General features: G+C 42.7%; 1 protein-coding gene across 11 annotated transcripts in view; it reads right to left on the reverse strand.

The window, feature by feature from the left end:
• The window catches only part of nfixb (nuclear factor I/Xb), a 121,379-nt gene that overhangs the window by 80,937 nt on the left and 25,772 nt on the right, over nucleotides 1–14,670 (reverse strand). For 5 of the 11 annotated variants that reach the window (XM_033326116.1, XM_026358951.2, XM_026358996.2 and 2 more), the window contains one exon: nucleotides 1,419–1,950. In XM_033326116.1, the coding sequence (XP_033182007.1) occupies nucleotides 1,419–1,950 (532 nt within the window). Of the gene's footprint in view, nucleotides 1–1,418; nucleotides 1,951–2,409; nucleotides 2,665–2,686; nucleotides 2,987–3,114; nucleotides 3,416–14,670 lie in introns of those variants that run through there. The other 6 variants (XM_026358942.2, XM_026358925.2, XM_033326115.1 and 3 more) reach the window with 5 other exon arrangements.

Genomic DNA, 14,670 nt, shown 5'->3' on the forward strand with positions numbered 1-14,670 from the left:
AGCTTGTTATATATGAACAATATCACACAAAATATATAAATTCAGTATACAAATATATGCAACAACTTGGTATAATTTCGTTACCACTTTTTCTTATCATATCACATTTCAATCATATTTACACACCTCAAGAAACTGATTGATGTTCTTTTGTGAAGATGAAGCCGTGGTGAAAATGGAGTAATTACTAGCAATTGTGAGATGTTTAATATCAAATTTGAAATCCTAATAAAAAGCTGTGTTTTGATTTTCTGCATAAGCAATAAAAAATGTTAAATTGTGATTATTTAGGCTAAACATTGCAGAATTGCTGTTTAATAAATTGTATTAATATAATAATATAAAATAAAATTAAGTACATTTTTTGTTCAATGAGCTTTTATAACCGTCAAACTGACAAAGTGAATATTATAAATCTGACATCTCACACTGCTGATCAGTGCATCTGGGTTTGTGTGCACATTTTCATCATCTCTTTTCAGACTTCACGGTCAGAGCAGCAGACATGTGTCGAATATGGAAAAATAAATCATCTCAGAAACAAACAGAGACCGAAACCACACATTCAACTTGTGTGTGTGTCATCAATAGAATCAGGCGAACAACAAGCCTGGGTGTTTGAGGAAGAGGTCCTCTGTGTGCCAGAGTGTGTAGTCACTTGTGAGTGTGAGATTTCATGTGTGTGTGTGTTGAGTGGCGTTAGGCTGAGGCGGCTGAGGCTGCAGACAGGCTGACTCTCCCTGCCTCCTAAACTACCTGGGACTGGGCCAGCTGTCACTGCACTTCACACACACACATGCACACACACACACTCAAAAAGGACTCACAGACACACACCACACTGCTACTGATACACACCAATCTCACAATAACATACACATGGATTACAGACACATGACAAGCTGCCTCACACACGTATGCACATGCATCCACACACACACGCTCAGATAAACAGGTTTGCAGATGCTTTTGTTTACAGATGGCACCAGGAAACATGCACATTTGGATTTAGACAAATTTGCACACAAATACTTGAACAAATGTACCAATGCAAACATATCTCTATGTAAACACAGGTTTTAAGCCTGACTGTCAAATTTTCAGAATCTCTTTAAATCAGATAGATAGATCGATCTGGGGAACATTTCTTTAAAGATTACACTACCCAGACTGTACCTTTAAATGTGAAGATGGGGTCGTTATCTCAGTTCTGAGTGTGTTTATCAAAGCCTGGCACTGGCTCAGCTTTGTACATAGTGAACAGCAGGGTCTAATCTGTGACTCACATGCCAAAGTGTGTGTGACACAACACACATTGACCTGTGTGTGGCTATAAAGGACGGGATGAGGGGAAAATACACTTGAAAAAGCGCACTAGGTTAGGTGTGTGTTTTACTGCAGTAAATCTGCCTGCATACCTGGTGTGTGGACGAAGTAGGCCAGGTAGAGGTCCAGCTCCTTGACCGTCACTCCAATGTGGTGCGGCTGGACACACAGGCCGTGGTTGGAGCACTGGGGCGACTTGACCAGCCGCTCCCCGTCCGTGCTCTCCAGGGGGCTGCCCTTGAACAAGATGACCATCACCAGGTCCAGCCGCCACACCTTGTCAGCCTGGCGAAGGCAGTCGATGCGGCGGATCTTGCCCTTCTGGTCGGGGTTGGACAGCACGCAGCAGGGAGGCTTCTTCCCTGTGATGGTGAGCACAAAGTCCTCACGGAACTCGGGCCGGATGTCCTTGCGGAGCTTGGCCAGCAGGCGCGAGGCCCACTTCTGCTTGATCTCTGGCTTCTCCCCCAGCAGCTCGTCCTTCACTGCGCGCTCCTCGTCCTTGGTCATCCTCTTTTCGTGTTTCTTGAAGTACTTGCGCTTACGGGCCTGCAGGTTGAACCAGGTGTAGGAGAAGGCACGGACATGGGGGAGGAGGGCCTCGATGAAGGGATGAAATTCATCCTGATGAGAAAGAGAGGTGTTAGGAGGTTTGATGAAGAGTTTGCAAATCATTAAATTAATAGTTAAAACAAGTAGAAAATGTATATAGAAATTAGGCAATAATATAGTAAATTATAACAATAGAAATGATTGTATTGTAAATGGTAATGAATCTAAATTATTATAATATTTAATTATATCTTAAATAAATACTTTAAAATTATTAAAATCCAAAAAGGTGTTTAAATAAATATTCTCATTTAAAATACCAAACTTTTCCATAATTTGTACTATTCAGAAAAAATAAACATGCAGCAAAAACAGGAAAATGTAAATGTAACTGTAAGTTGAAATGCACATTAAATAACAGAAAGACAAAAATCCATGAATTCAAATCCAAAAGCAACTGAAAAGCTGAGCCAAGTTGCGCTCCCGTGTTTCTGCGGTAAAAAGAGAAGTTATTCTGCTGTACCATAATACCTTCACTACATATCTCTGGGCAACAAAGCCCAGATCTCGCCATAGTGTTCCTGTGCCAGGGTTGCCACACACCGGTCGCTCACCACCGCCAAGCTTTGCTGCCACAAGACCACTGTTGAAATGTGCCGCTAAAAGATCAGCCATACCATTTCCTATCTCTGCTACCATGCAAGGGAGCTCCAACCAGACTCACATTTCCACAACAAACTGAAAGCAGACAGAAATCACCACAGAAAACACCACACTGCTAGAGGAAGACAGACGGCCTGGTAGTTACCATTTTGCACTCTCATCATAAATTTGGCACAACGATTAAAGTGAAAAAAAAAATCTCCTGCACCAGTTTTTTTTCCTCCCGCGCTCCCCAATGTAAAGCAAGAGCAGGTTTGGCAGGGTGTGGAGAATTAGCAGATGAAAAAAAAAACTTGAGGGGGGGGTGGTAGTAAAGAAAATAGCAAGAATATGTTGCTCACTAAAAACAGTGGGCCAAAGTTTAAAACCAAAACAAACCCCCCCAGTATTTTAAGAAGGAGCAGGAGCACAGCCAACAGCTTATTAGACAAAAGCACAAAAATGATTAAAAAAAGACATAACAACTCGTAGCAAAAAAAAAAAAAAAAAAGAAAAAGAAAAAAGATGTAGGTAAAAATAGAAATGTTATAAATAAATGTTATTAAAAAAAAACTTCAACTGGGAGAGACGCACTTAAAATAAACAGTCCTCTGTGCTTTCCAAAAAATTAAAAAATGAACCCTGAAAAAAACATCCTTGGCAAAGTATAATTGGTAGTGGTGTCTGTTCTGATCCCTGGGCCCGGCGCAAGACTCACACACACACATGCACTCTCTCACACTCTCTCTCACACACACGCACACACAGATGGGGGGGCCAGGGAGAGCAGAGCACAGAATAGGGAGAAAAAAAAATAGAGAGCCGAATCAATGTTGGACGAGCGCATACGACCGCTGGCAAAGCTGAGTGCTGCTTCTTTTTTCCCCCCTTTTCTCTCCAACTCTCTCTCTCTTTCTCTTTCTGTTTCTCGCTCGCCGTCTCTCGTCCTCTCCGCGTTCTTTCCCTAACCATTGCTTGAGCCTTTGCCAACACGAGTAGGGCCCACCTATTTGGCAACGAGATGCCTGTAGCCCAGCCAATGCGTTAGCTTCAAGAGCTGAAAGGGAGGGAAAAGAGAAAGAGGAGAGGGTGGGAGGGGGAAGAGAGAGGGGTGGGTGGGTGGTTGGGGGTGTAGTGGCAATGAGAGAGTGAGAGAGTGAGAGAAAGAGAGCAAGAAAGAGAGGGAGCAGGTGGGAGTGTAAGAGAGCGCGCAGCCTTGTCCGACGCTCCACAATTTACCAAATCGACAAGTTCCACTCTGACACAGAGGCAAAGTTCAGGGGAGCAAGTCTTCTCATGCACCAATCCCTGCAGCCTTCAGCCTGCCTCCATCTTTACTATGGCCGCCATCGTATTGTCTCTCTCACCCCCACCACACAAGCCCCCGCCCTCCTCTGCCTCTCTCTCCACTCTCTCTCTATCCCTCTCCCTGCTTGCATAATGCCACCTTGGCAGAGGATGGCAAAGAGAGGACACACAGCTTCAGAATCCCTCCAGACCCCACCACCGGCAGCTGCTCATGGGTTTACCACAGCAAACAAAGAGGGAGAAACAAACCCAGGCAGCCACACTCCTCTGAATGCACACAAACACAGGACTGGGTGACGAGATGATTTAGAGGCACAAACACAGAAATGGTTACAGAATTTAAGAGGGAAGGCGGCAGGAAGAGGAAGGAGCAGGAGATAAATCGTCAGCAAAGGAGCTCCCCCCCACGAAATCCCAGAGCAAAAAAAATTGTGCCTCTCCGGGTTCCCAGGAGGAGCCATCGACAAGCTGCCGTGTCGCCTCACGGTGAAGCATGTCATTTAGGGTTGCACCTGCTCTGCAGACAGATCGTCTGAAGCCGCAAGTGCCTGCTGAATCATAGCTTCTCAAGGAAAATTCACCATAGACAGAAATCCCATGATTCCTCAGCTCATGTGCGGCTCTGCTAACATCCACAGCACCGCCAATGTCACAGTCCACGGCAATAAGACCTGGGCAAAACATTACTTACAGTAGAGGCCTGCTCCACTCAGAGACTAATTGAGGTGTTTCAAATGCAGGGTATGATGGAATGAATAGTCCATCAATCTGCAACTAGTTTCTTCTCAAACATGACAAGTTGATGCTTTTTGTAGTCACACAACATTCATAAAAGCAGAGATTAGCCTGAGCCATTGCTCCGACAGAACTGGAAATGTAATAACAATGGCAGAGATCACTTAAATTATCATTTACTCAAATCGCCTAATACAAAGAAAAGCCTGGGCATAGGCACTATACACTCCCACTGTTCTCTCACTGATAAGCACAGCCTCAGTGCAAACAGCAACGCCTTTCAGCTTCATCACAGAATCATTAAACCCAGCATAATGAAAAACCGACTTTCACCCATCATCTCCGAAGGTCAACACATCTCCACACTCACTCAGTGGCTTTGTGTGTGAGTGACCAATGCCAAAGTTTGATGCATGCACAGATAATGTAACAAAGGACGCCAGGGTATTCCAAAATCTCACTGTGCTGTGTGTGTGTGTGAGAGAAAGAGAGAGAGAAAGGTACCACCAGAGTGAAATACATTTGTTTCCACTACCACCTGCACTACAAACATCAGGAGCAGATAACTGGCACTTGAATGTGATTCCTGTGTTTCTGCCTTTCAATAAGAATTAAGGCTTCCTAGGTGACCCTGCCAAAATGCAAATAAACCGCCATTCACATGTCACTGGAATTTGACTACAAGGGGGTTTAAAGTCATTTTCCTTAGCCATGCTATTTGCCTTCTACAGGCTGAGAAAGTCTCACAGTTATTTTCCAGGAATAACCGTTTTCAAGCTGTCAGGAAAAAAGAAACGATCATTCAAACTCTCCGTGGGTGAGCCGTGCTGCAGATCTACTGCACCGCACTAAGCCCATATCATCTGATGCTCAGGTAACTGTGTTGGAAAATCCACTTTTATTTAGGTCATGGACGCAGCGCAGACCCACCATGGAAGGCGTCTCTAGGTTAATCCCCTTACCTGCAAATTCAATTAAGGTCTTCCATTTCTTTAATTCTGCTTTAATTTCAATTAGCTGTCCGGATTTTGCAAATACCCGCTCACCTTTTAACAAAAGCCCATCACGAGTTTCCAATGTTTAATCTCATTACTTTTACATTAAAAGCTCCAGAAAATAAAAGCTCAGTACCACGTTCAGTCTTCTCGTGATGCGTTAAGGGGACACGGAAGATAATTTAAAAATGATATTAATAATAACAGCCCAAGAAAACAATCCCCTAGCGAGTTTCACTAATAGCCTGATATCAAAGCAATTAAAGTCATGGATGGTCTTTCCACCGACATGTTTCTCTGGCTGATTCCCCTCAAACATCATCCAGGCCCCGTTAACAAGACGCAAAACTCAGCCAAAACTATTAAAAATGCACCATCACTACTGCCCCCCCACCCGCTCCTCTCTCTCTTCTCACTGGGCACTTAAGATATGAATACTTTAAAAAGAGTGAAGACATCATTGATGGAGTCTGCCAGCCCCAAAACTGAAATGCAAAAAGCAAAAAGCTGAGGGGAAAATGAATTTTCAACAATTTGCGTTACGCTGTTATTAAATGCATGAAGTGGATCCAATGACCAGGTCCCTACAACAGCGGAGAAAGAGATAAGCCTGAACGAGCCTTTATCGTCTTATTCTATAACTTATATTAGCCGTTTTTATTAAAAAGAAATACATAAATCAAGCCTGACAAACATGAGAAGGTGTCTTGTAATGTAATAAGAATCAAAGAGCTCTGTTTTCATCTGTTTCTCCGCTCGAAAAGCGTCAATTTGAATTTGAAATTTTCATTTTTTTTTTCCAGCATTTTCTTTTTAACAGTCTCTGACAAGACAAAAGAAGTGATCTTGACGTCGTTTATTTTTCAATTCTCCGCACGTCTGACTGAGACTGGAGTGGGCTGCCAACTTCAGATTAACTCTTTCAGTGAAGAGAGAAAAGGCGCTTTACTTTGAAAAACCCACATTCATTAGTGCGTCTGCAAAACGCTGCATTTTCACCGCGGTTTAAATGATCACGGAACAGCTTTAAATAGTTCATGTTTGGACTTTTTAATTATTATTTTAGCCTAATTTAAAATCTACATCGATGTATTTCATTATGATTTTTGTTTACATTTAATTTCATTTACGTTTATTTTAATTTAGGTCTAATCTTATTCACTGCTGTGTTTCTTATTTTTTCAGCCACTTCAACATGGATCATTCCTGCTGTAAGGGAATCCAGATCATCAGTTATTATAAAATGTTATGGTAATTACATATTCTATTTCCTAATATGCTTGTAATTAGAATGAAAATGACAGATGATGCAAATATATGAATAAATAAAGACTCGAGCAGGAGGCCGTGTTCTTGGCTTAAAGAGCAAATCTCTCTACATCCCTAAATGCATGTGAAACGACGGCAAATGAAACGAAGGCGATCACAATTATAGAGCAATTACAAGTGTCTGTTTAGTTTTTCTACAGGCAACCTCGTCTGATTTTCCAGGAAATGATGGAGGTATAGTACGTTTTGCTCTAAAGTCCAAATCCTCAAGCCAAATAATCAGAAGACTGGCACAGTCAAATGACTTTTTTTGTTATGATAAATCTTTGGCTTCAATGGTTTGTTTTCCAACCATCGTCTATATAATTTCAGCCCTGAATTCCCAGAACATGAGCACTTTATATGATGTGCCTCGCAAATGTTTAACTTAAAGAAAAAACTCAGACAGTGATAAAAGTCTCTTTCTCTGTCTGACCCAGCAGTAGGCCTCTCCGCCCTGCTCCGTCCTGTGGTACCTGACCTCGCCAGGGCCACGCTGCATCTCATTAGACCAATTAAACCACGGTCTGCATAACCCGAGGGCCTCCCGGCTGCCTGGCCCTTCATTAGCGCAGCTCTGTGCTGGCGGGGCTCGGCTCCGTCCTCTCCTGCCCAGCTGAGCGTCCCTGACCCCGAATGGAGCTTGACACCGGCTCCCCCTGACCCCGGCTGAAACCGCTGACAGAGAGCCAGGGCAGAGGAAGGTGGTGGAGGAGACGAAGTTAGCAGGGACGCAGAGGAGATGTCAAGAGATTCAAGGGTTCACTTGGGAGGCAGGTGGAGGTGGAAGAGCGGCGGAGGTGTACGTGATTCATCCAGGTGTGGATCTCATAGCATTTATAACCTCACTGTTGGTTTCTACTAAATAAGTGGAGTTATCCATCCCAGGTAGCAGGTGGGTTCTCTGGTTTCACCTAAAACTCTTTCCTGATGCAACAGCAATCAGGTCTTCAGTCTGCTGTGTTTTCTACTGTAATCAGAACCTGCTGCGTGACCCCTGCTATTATCACACGCTCAGTACTCAGTCCTGATAATCATTACAAACAGACAGGGAGAGACACGAGATTACATTTTAAAGAGGACAGGGTTAAAAAGTAACGCAGAACACCCCCCTTTCTCCTGCCCGCTCTCTCGCTGTGGCGAGAAAGTGACGCGTAAAGACGCACGGAGCTCGGCACCCTGAGTCGATTGCACTTATCTGAGTTTACAAACCGCCACGTTACTATGTGTGAAAAATCTGCAAGCAATTTGCGGTGGCTGCGTGCTAACGTGCCCGGGTGGGCTGTGTGTGTGCGCGGTGGTGGTAGGGGGACCAGCCGGGGAAGAGGCACGCACGGCACATTCCAGTCCCACAAAGAGGTTGCGCTGCCTGGCTGCAAGGCAAAACGGAGTGGGCCCTGCGGAATCTCTGGCTGCGGAGCTCCTTGTTGGTTGGCTGATCAATAATCTTTCACTTGTGCAATAGAGACATAACTTCACACGGGAAGTAAATTCACACACTTTGTTGTTAAGGTGCTCAAATAAAAAAGCACCACTTATCTTGAAGCGTTTCAAAAACAACGAGATCGAGGTGAAGCGGATTTAGTTTCTGTGATTTTTCATAAAGCAATATTTGTTCCCGCTCGCGGAGGCACAGCGCATGTCGAGACGTGCAGATGTTCTTGGATGAAGATGACAGCATTGATGAGTGCAACTGGGAGGAGCGGGAGGAACACACTGACACATATTCTAATAACGCAGCATGTGGTGGTCACGCTGTTCACTGACACGCATCATAATGCTGCTGATCACACGCTCTGAACTCACCTCTAAAACCGAAGCTCACCTGTGTGTGCACAGCCTGAAGCTGTATGCCTCATGACGCACACACACACACACACACACACACACACACACACACACACACACACATTGTGCTGCTGGATGAAGGATCCGCCCCTGCGTGTCTTTTTGCCGTTTGTGTGTGTTTGCACGTGAGGGACCGGCCATGCCGGGGCAGGCCGACTCAGCACCACACCAGCCATGACTGAGTGTTTTCTCACTGTGCCAGCCGACAGACTACTGCTGCTCACACTGCTGCCAGTGCAGCGCAGACTCAGTGTAACAGTGATACTACTGACCACACTAACACAGCTTGTGCTTTTTGTAGTTTTTTTACTTTATCTCTTAAACTTATAAGTTGAAAAAAAAAAAACAGCAGTCCATTCCCACTATTCCACCAAGCAAGATCCAAATAAGGCGCCTGCCAAAGTATTTGGTGGAGGAGACAAACCTACAAACCGCAGCCAGATTTGATCAGCATTTGGCTGGTGCTGGGTGTTATTTCCACCATGGTAAGAACCAGGTCTGTAATGGCCTCCATCAAAGAAATGCATTTATTTAGCAAACCCAATCTCTTTGATCCCTTATTCCTATTTTGGTTTGCTGGAAAGTGATGTATTTTTGACGAACACATCAGAAACACACTAGAAGTGAGATATCACGAACAGTATTATAATTTCAGCAGCATATATGCAGCCAGCTCCTGGTAGCCGTCGCTCTATTGCGCATTATCTTTGATCTAGATATCTAGCCTGGTTGACATGCATCACAGAGAATTATGAGCGCACTGATTTACCAATAGGCTCAAAGCAGAGGGATGTTGCACCATAGCCCCTCTCATGCAAAGACCCCCCTGCAGACTTAGACTTTCAACACGGCCTGAAATGAAAAAGGATCTCCAGGTTCATGTGTTAACTTGCCGCCTAACAAAGCTGTAGGGCTTTTTCTCGCCTTTCTATGAGATTGGCAGAGTCAGCCCTACACACACACACACACACACACACACACACACCACTGGAAGAAAAAAGCGAGCTGAAAACAACACGACTGTGTCTTTAAATGTGGAGCAGGACGTCGGTGCTTGTTGCCTGTTTGAATACAAAAAATGTTGCTGCACTGGAGGAGACGAGAAAAAGATAGATTTTCAATCCTCGCCTAAAACAATCATGAGTTTTTGCCTTTTCCAACTTTTGGTAAATGACCGGGTTTTGCAGGGCCGGGGCTCTGCCTGGTTAATGAGTAATAACAGCTCCACCCTCCCCTCACCAGGTGCATGACGTTTGGCCTCTTACTGATTTATGAGGGCGCATAAGCGCAGTAGTAGCATTTCTAACGCCTCTAGTTGTTGTCACATAATAGCACAGAGCACCACGACACGTCAGGATACATGACCTTAAAGCTAAATGATGAACCTTTTGACAGGAGTCGCATTTCTCCATCATACTTCTGTATGTGGTGCTGAAGGAACAAGGCAATGTTAAGAACTACAATTTCTCCTTATCACATCCTAACTAGTAGTTTGTGCCATATATACCATATATTAGTTCATGGTCTCAGTTTGGGTTGTCTGAACAAAGCCTAGCTGCACACCAGTCTGTCATGAGCCACCTTAAAGGGCAATTTCACTCATTTCTAACTTGCCCTTTTGCTGTTTTATGTTGGTGATCACATGGTGGTAATAAACCTTCTTTTGGCTTCACTATACAGTTATAATATACAATATATTTCTATTTCTATCTGAAAAACGAATCTGGATGAATTGTCTGGACAAGAACCAGAACTCCATCTGGAGGAACGTTTCAGCTAGAAGCAGAAGGATATTAGAATAAAGGGAAGGCTGAGGGATGTTTAAACATTCATACTTTTACTTTCCAAACTACTACATTAGGAAGCAAGCTGAAAATTAGGTGAAGCCACTTTTTAAGCAAAAATCAATTCATAATTTGAGTTATTTATCAAGCAAATATGATCACTTTTAAAACATGTTCAACCAGAAATGAAAATGGTGACACTCAGTTTGAGTTTGCAGGTGTCGCTCTCTTTGAAGACTCAGTGTACAGTGCTTGTGGAGCCAGGACCAGAAATAACAAGCCTATGCTGAATAAATAATCACCCATTTCACTCCCTACTACCAACACATCATCAGAACTAATAGGGAAACAGCAGTGTTGCGGTTCTGACAGACAGAAAGTAGAAGACAAACACACACACACACACACACACACACACAGATCCACCAAAATGTATGTATCTATGAAAACACATCCAAATGTAGCATGGAGCTAATTCGGCCATGTTGTTCAGCAGGATGCTTGCAGATAAAGGATGGAGACAAACGTACACTTGCTAAGAAAGACACACCAGGAGCTCTCCCAGGTCGCCCGATGTGCTGATTGCACACAGTATAAACTCTGAGACATATGTGTAGTGACAGTCATACACCAGGCCAAGACAGAAAAACTCCCTCTTGAATAAAGGCTCCAGGAAAGTAAAACCCACTACTAATGCAGTGTTGAACGCTTTGCAATCAGACAAATAAAGGGGCAATCTAGCACACAATCAAACTAGAGATTTAGCCTACTCTCCTGCCAACAGTTAGGGACCTCCTCTTTCTGAACAAGGGATGTACTATTGACTACCCCCCCTCAACCTACCCACTGTCTCTCTCTCCAGTCTTCCTTCTCTGCCAGTCTAAAAGGCCTGATGCCAACCTTTTCCACCATTGGGCATGCTGCCCTGCCCTTTATGCAAATGCTCTGCCGCCATCCCTAACTCACAACCCCCACTGTCTCACCCACCACGTCTGTGCACACCCTCCACCCCCTTATGGCGTCCTCTCTATATATTCTTTTTGTTTCATCTTTATATTCTTCCATTTAACTTAGTCAAGCAACTATGCTTAGCCATCATTTATATTGCATTCATGTAAGCGTGATAATCTGAGGTCCTGTGAAAAGCTCAGTGTGCAGCCTGTAGGCCTGTGCATTGTTTCATGCCCTCTGTGGACAAAAGCATAAACCAGGGGCGAATATTTGACAGAGGTGTGGTTGTATGTGTCTGTACGAGCCCTGATAAAGAAGGACATCTCCTGGCAAAATGGATAAAAGAAAGACGAAGAATAAGACAGAGGGCAGGAAGGGAAAGGGCAAAAAGTATAACTGCTTTTGGCATTTTATTATTTAGTAATTATGTCTTCAGAAACATATTGAGTGATAGCTGATCCATGTATATACAAGGATACATAATAAGAAAACAAATGTGTCATTTTAATGTGTGTAAAGTTAGGTTTCCAAATTCACAAAAAAAGGTTAATAACCTATGTTAACATATTTTTTGAGGGTCTAGAGAAACACTGAACTAAAAGATGATGTCACTGCAAACCTCCTGCTAGTTGAAATGAGAAAGAAGGGGTTAACAATCTGTCTGAAGAGGAATTCAGTCATGGCTGCCTCTCACAGATGAGTTTCACAAGTTGGCACGAAGCTGAATAAACAGGAAAGGTTAATAAATTAGTAAACAGAGACGAGTGGAAGGACCTAGAAGGGTTAACAAAGGCAGAAAACTGAGAGAACCTTATTCAGGACAGAGAAGACACAGAAAATGTAAATCTATAAACTGTGGAGATTCAATGATCAAAAAGAGAGTATCAAAGGGAGCACAGTGACAGTGAGAGGGTTAACAAAGAAGGCCAGAGGGTGAAGGAAGAGCCCTGCTAATGCTGTTAAAACTTCCGCTTCTGCCGTAGGGTGAGCGTCGAGTCGCACAAACAACAAGGCGTAGGGTCCACACAAGCTGGACGGATTCAAGCCCTCACGCACCACAGGAAAGGAGCTCGGCCTAAGACAAACACTGCCCTACCAGACGCACACACACACAGACACGCGCACACACAACTGCCCTTATATGCACAAAGAACAACCAGACATGTGGTGTGTCAAACACTTCTAAGTGTGGAACAGACTGAACAAAAATGGCCACAAAGTCAGTGTCACATTAGAAAATATAAGTAAATGCTAGGCGAGCCAATCTGCAGAAGAAATCTCAGCAGCAATAAACAACATTTCTTTTTCCAGATAAACAAACAAGGACGTCTAAACCCTCAGTGGGTAAGACCAACAATGCAGCACTGCAACAATCTCCAAATAGAAACTTCAAGCTGCTTCACAGTGGCTGCTCTAATCTTCTGGAGAGAGATAAATAAACAAGACCAAACAGGTTGGTCGAGGGAAAATTAAGACCATAACACTCTTTTCCTCCTTCCAGTGAATGCACACCATACACACACACACATGCGCGCGCATACACACACACCTCTTTCCTGGACTTCCTTGTCTGAGTTACAATAATAACCTTTTTAGAACCCTAAGCAGTGGCAGTAAGTGAAACATGAGAGGTCAGGTGAGGTAATATAAGTTAAGTTTTTTTACATTTAATGTATTTAGAAATTATTCTGACTATACTAATGAATGCTTCAGTGCTTGTTATTTAATTGAAACACAATCAGTAGAAGCACACTCTCCAGCTAAAAATCTGTCCTGATACTCTCCACTGAGAACTAATGTTTTTTGACCCAGTCTTAGTACTACAGTATTTCTAACTGGATCCAAACAGCTCCTAGTCTTGGGGATTCTCTAGCCATTGGTAAAGTAATGAATGCACTGGCACCACATTGGATCGACTTTTAATTATCTGGTTATTTAGACACTAAAGATGACTAGGTTAAAATTGAATTTAGGTACAGGCTGGATTACTGTTGAACCAATGGGAAGAATACGACACAATGAGATTTTTTGCACAGTGTTGTTTTATTTTTTTGCAAAAAGGAAATATACTATGAAAGCAAACTCTTTTCAGATTTCCATGTGACTATTTTATGGTCTTAATTGTCATACTCACCTCAATGTCAACTAAGATTACAGCTGTGACAGTTTAAAAATAAAAATACTGTTTAATATCTGGTATATAAGGTTGGGTTACATTGGGTCAATTTGAATGAACGTGACCTGATCATAATCATGGGTGGCATTTCATTTTAGTGTTGGGTTATTTAGCTGCAAACTCCAGCTCTTTTTAAGCTAGCATGTCATGTTTACTGATTGTTAATACCCATTATAGCTCCACATAGATGCCACCTGACCCACGTCTGCACATTGGTGACCTCAACTTTGCTGCCAAGTTGGAGTTAATAGTCGATTAATATATTATGATACAAGGTAGCTGAAATATATTTATGATACAAGGTACCCGGTTACAATTAAAAACACATATTCTTTAAATAAAAGCACCACTTTTGGTGGTTTGACGTTAATATGCTGTATCCGTGATATAATATTTAAGCATCCCCTGAGCAGTTAATATTTTAATAATTAGAATATTTTGTTCTAAATGCAACTATTCCTTTCTTTAAACACATTGTCCAGTCCCATCAAACCTTTCTAAGTTTAAATAACAGCTGCAGCCGCTGCCTCAGAGTCCTTCCTCCTCAGTGCTACTGTCCATGCACTTCATTTAACTTCAGCTTTTGACAATGATAATTTTAAATGTTTCAATTCAGACAAAACTTATATGTTACAGTATGTCATATAAGCATTATGAAACAGTTTAAAAAACACAGTAACGTAGGGGGGGGCTCCACACCAACATTACTTAACACTACAAGACAAGACCTGGCCTGTGAAATGTTATTCCTTGTTTCTTAATTTTGCCATTTCTCTCAATAAAGCAACTGAAACCAGCATAGAATTTTGTTTTCTATTACTTTAAGTGTTCAGTACAGAGTCCTGATCCAATATGGCGATGCGACAAATGCATTTCACAAGCCCGATGCTGAATCTACGTATATATTTCATACATATCTATGGTTTGTACTATATCTATCTTAAAATAAAGATACATTTATTTGTCAAGTGAACACTAACCCCCTAGCTAATGCTAACAGTTTTGAATGTTTGTTATAACTCATAATGTGTCTAACACTAGGCCA

This window comes from Anabas testudineus, chromosome 8 (genome assembly GCF_900324465.2).
Source record: "Anabas testudineus chromosome 8, fAnaTes1.2, whole genome shotgun sequence".
Lineage (NCBI taxonomy): Eukaryota > Metazoa > Chordata > Actinopteri > Anabantiformes > Anabantidae > Anabas > Anabas testudineus.